A 3,983-nucleotide genomic window follows, 5' to 3' on the forward strand; every position below is an offset into this window, starting at 1 on the left:
CCATTAAGGTAAAATATCTTTAAATTTATGCCAAAATCTTCGCTTTAATATCTGTATGTACATGCAAATTCATCCATACGTACATATATGTATGTATGTACATACACATGCATAAATATGGATATTATAAATAGATAGTAGTTGTTGTTGCTTTCACATGCTTTAGCCATTTATTCAATATTAATTCACATATCCTCGCCTCGGTAAAATATTGTCGTAAGCGTCATACGTACATGCGTAACATACGACAATCTTTTACCCAGGCGACGATATGTATAAGACTTTAGGCAAGCAAAATTTGCCAACGACCATACCACGCTGAATACATCGGTTCTCGTCCGATCACCGAAATTTAGCAGCGTCGGGCGCGGTTAGTACTTAGATGGGGGACCGCTTGGGAACACCGCGTGTTGTTGGCCTTCAAACAATTTTTTAAAAAAATTTTTTTTTGTAACATTTTATTTTATACTTTTTTCTTTTTATTTTATTTATTTTTTAATATTTTCAATTTCTGATTGAGAACATATCGCTCATTTACAAATGCTGAGTTAAGTACGCAGAAATTACCGCCACCTCTTTTCGTTTTTTTTTTTTTTAAGAAAATTTGATGCCTAATTTTACAGAACATTTAAAGTATAAGCCACTATTTTTTTTTTTAATTTTCAATAGCTAATATAGCTTTTACAGAACAATTTTTATGAAATCATTTTGTCGTATGTTACATTTTCCCATTAAACGATAGCGAGCTGTATCACATACGCAAATCATACACGCAGCAAGTAAGCAAAAGGTAGAAATTGTTGAAAAAAAAAAATTTTATTACACGTCAGAAATAAGTGAATGAATAAAAATCAACAAATAATTCAACAATTTATGCCATAGCACATACGACTATCTGTTGTGTAGGATTGGTGTGATTTTATCGTATGTTTCATACAATTTGTCATACAAGACAATCTTTTGAGAGGTAATAAAATTCATCAAACTGAATAAAAATTTGTCGTATGTAGATTAAATTTCTCGTCACATGCAGCAAAATGTTGACCAGGCAAACTTGAAAATACGACCAATTTTTACTGAATATCTTAGAGAATAATTGAGATATAGGAAAAATTATAACACCAATCGAAAAATATTAGTTTATAATATAAAACTGCGTTTTGAATGAACAATCCGTTAAAATGGCGCTTACGACAAACTTTTACCCAGGTAACGATGTGTATTTATCTTTTTATATTAATTTATAATCGCTTAAATTCATTTCAGTAAGTATCATATAAAATGATAATGCTCGATCTTAACTAATATGTTGACTTTATTCATGCAATGAATGGAAGCCACATAGAATTGTACCTGTGATATCATTGAGATATTTGAAAAATTATTTCAGACATAATATTTTATTAAATATTTCATATAAAACATTTAATCGATAGATAATTTGATATATTTTAAGTTTCTAATAAAATTAGTCGCCTCATTTTTAAGACTTTACAAAAAACTTACTTTAATTGGCGAAATTGTGATTTTTCGATTACAAAGTTTGGATTAAAATACCAGCTACAACAAAGATATTCATGTTATTTCAATTTACGTTATATTTTATTGAAACAACATATTTAAGCTATCGTTATGTATCAAATTTTAATTCATAAATTCCTTACATGATTTTTAATTAATTTAATTCATCTCAAAATTTCTCATACACAAATGCCAAATAGTACTGAATCCTACAAATTTTTAACTCATCTCTTCGCCTCGCTTCTCACAATTTTTATGGACTAACACTTTTAATAATAGTTACGTGTTTGAAAAAATAAACAAATTTCATATCAGTGCGCTATAGTGCCCAAATAAATAAATAAATAAAAATTTTGTGTTATTAAATAAAGAAAAACAAGAATTTTTAAAAATGTCTGATTCAGCTGCTGTTGCTAATGTTAGTTCTCCGGTGGCCGCTTCTGCGACTGTCGCTGAAAAGAAAGTTGCTGCTAACAAGGCAGCTAAACCCAAAAAACCATCGGCTGCTCCCACCCATCCACCAACTCAACAAATGGTCGACGCATCCATTAAGAGTTTAAAGGAACGTGGCGGCTCATCACTTTTGGCAATTAAGAAATACATTAATGCCACATATAAGTGCGATGCTCAAAAATTGGCACCATTCATCAAGCGTTATTTGAAATCTGCCGTTTCCAGTGGAAAATTGATTCAAACCGAAGGAAAAGGTGCGTCTGGTTCATTCAAATTATCAGCTTCGGTCTCAAAATCCAGTGAGGGAAACGTAAAGCCAAAAGCAGAGAAGGCCAAGGCCAAAAAGAAGACGGCTACTGGTGCAGCATCAAAGAAAAAGGCGGTAAGTGGTGCGAAAAAGGCGGCTGGTGAGAAAAAGGTGAAGAAAGCCGTCGCTAGCAAGAAAACAGCTGAAAAGAAGAAAAGTGAAAAAGCCAAGGCGAAAGATGCAAAAAAGACTGGTGCAGTGAAAGCAAAGCCAGCCAAAGCTAAATCGGCTGCCGCCAAACCAAAGGCAGCAAAAGCAAAATCGGCCGCTGCCAAGCCAAAGAAAGCTGCCGCTAGTAAAAAACCAGCTGCAAAAAAAGCAACAGCTGCTAAGAAGTAAATTTGTTTACGGAATCCATATTCTCGAAACAAACTTAAAAAGCCCTTTTCAGGGCTACAAAATCTATTGGCAAAAAGATCAAAAAAATACTTTGTTTAATTTTAGTTTTGAAAATTCCAACGCACTAAAACTCGTATGCGTATCTGAAAATTTAAGATTTTTGAAAATTCCAACGCACTAAAACTCGTATGCGTCGCTTCTTTAAAAAAAAAAAAAAATGCCATTTTACATTTCATCATTTGTACACGTTTCTTTTAACATTTCGGATGCTTGCTGGAATGGAATGCATTTAGCTGGTCGTTATGGATCTACTTTGTGTACTGTACATTTAGAAATTCATAGCACTTTTTCCTTACGTAAATTGAATTAAATTTTTTCCTTACTTAAATTGAATTTCATACATACATACATACATTTGATTTGCCCTTATATACAGAAATTTTATATCTCTTTAATTAATATGTTGTGGCCCTGAGAAGGGCCGATTTCTTTGTTTCACTGCATCTTGGTTAGACAAATTATTTAGAGCTTGTATATTTGGTGACAGCCTTGGTACCTTCACTGACGGCGTGCTTGGCCAATTCACCAGGTAAAAGTAGACGTACGGCAGTCTGAATTTCGCGACTGGTAATGGTTGAACGTTTGTTGTAGTGGGCTAAACGTGATGCCTCAGCAGCAATACGCTCAAAGATATCATTCACAAAACTGTTCATGATGCTCATGGCCTTCGACGAAATGCCGGTATCAGGATGTACTTGCTTCAAAACTTTGTAGATGTAGATGGCATAGCTTTCCTTCCTCTTGCGCTTCTTCTTCTTGTCATTTTTGGTGATATTCTTCTGAGCCTTGCCGGCTTTCTTCGCTGCTTTTCCACTAGTTTTAGGCGGCATTTTTCAAATCACTTCACTTCACTTTTGAGTCACTCTATAACAACGTTTGAAATGTGTACACTTAAGTACATTTTTTCCGACAATACATTCAGGCAAACGCAACGAATCGACGCAAAAGGCAAACACGAATTCGAATACATAGAAAAGGGGATGAATGACAACCAAATGAAAAAGTATATAAGCAGCGCATATTGATAGTCCTAACATATACTGCTTGTGAGCATACTGTGAAGTGTTTTATTAGTGAAGTGAAAAGTGAAAGAAAAATAACCAAAAATGTCTGGTCGTGGTAAAGGTGGCAAAGTTAAGGGAAAGGCAAAGTCTCGTTCTAACCGTGCTGGTCTTCAATTTCCCGTCGGTCGTATTCATCGCTTGTTGCGCAAAGGCAACTATGCTGAACGTGTTGGTGCCGGCGCTCCAGTTTATTTAGCTGCTGTTATGGAATATTTGGCGGCTGAAGTACTTGAATTGGC

At 34.4% G+C, this 3,983-nt stretch overlaps 3 protein-coding genes and 1 non-coding gene across 4 annotated transcripts; 3 read left to right on the top strand and 1 right to left on the bottom strand.

Moving 5' to 3' along the window:
- The first annotated feature begins 300 nt into the window (after positions 1–300).
- On the top strand, positions 301–419 carry LOC118756800. The gene has a single exon (XR_004995156.1). It is a non-coding gene; the product is annotated as a 5S ribosomal RNA (ribosomal RNA).
- A 1,425-nt stretch (positions 420–1,844) lies between these two features.
- On the top strand, positions 1,845–2,682 carry LOC118756794 (histone H1-like). Its single transcript, XM_036491537.1, has one exon. The coding sequence runs from the start codon at positions 1,913–1,915 to the stop codon at positions 2,618–2,620; it is 708 nt and encodes a 235-aa protein (XP_036347430.1). The 5' UTR covers positions 1,845–1,912; the 3' UTR covers positions 2,621–2,682.
- Positions 2,683–3,083: 401 nt separating this feature from the next.
- Positions 3,084–3,557, bottom strand: LOC118756797 (histone H2B). Its single transcript, XM_036491538.1, has one exon. The coding sequence runs from the start codon at positions 3,508–3,510 to the stop codon at positions 3,139–3,141; it is 372 nt and encodes a 123-aa protein (XP_036347431.1). The 5' UTR covers positions 3,511–3,557; the 3' UTR covers positions 3,084–3,138.
- Positions 3,558–3,733: 176 nt separating this feature from the next.
- On the top strand, positions 3,734–3,981 carry LOC118756799 (histone H2A-like; the record flags this gene model as incomplete). Its single annotated transcript, XM_036491540.1, has 1 exon — positions 3,734–3,981. A coding segment is annotated over exon 1 (195 nt), but the record flags the coding sequence as incomplete, so codon positions are not given.
- Positions 3,982–3,983: the final 2 nt, after the last annotated feature.

The sequence above is a fragment of the Rhagoletis pomonella genome, unplaced genomic scaffold (genome assembly GCF_013731165.1).
Source record: "Rhagoletis pomonella isolate Grant_MI unplaced genomic scaffold, Rhpom_1.0 Rhpom_scaffold_12192, whole genome shotgun sequence".
NCBI lineage: Eukaryota > Metazoa > Arthropoda > Insecta > Diptera > Tephritidae > Rhagoletis > Rhagoletis pomonella.

What these genes read in the sequence shown, in the direction of transcription:
- LOC118756794 (XM_036491537.1), top strand. Translation starts at nt 1,913, where the DNA reads ATGTCTGATTCAGCTGCTGTTGCTAATGTTAGTTCTCCGGTGGCCGCT.
- LOC118756797 (XM_036491538.1), bottom strand. Translation starts at nt 3,510, where the DNA reads ATGCCGCCTAAAACTAGTGGAAAAGCAGCGAAGAAAGCCGGCAAGGCT.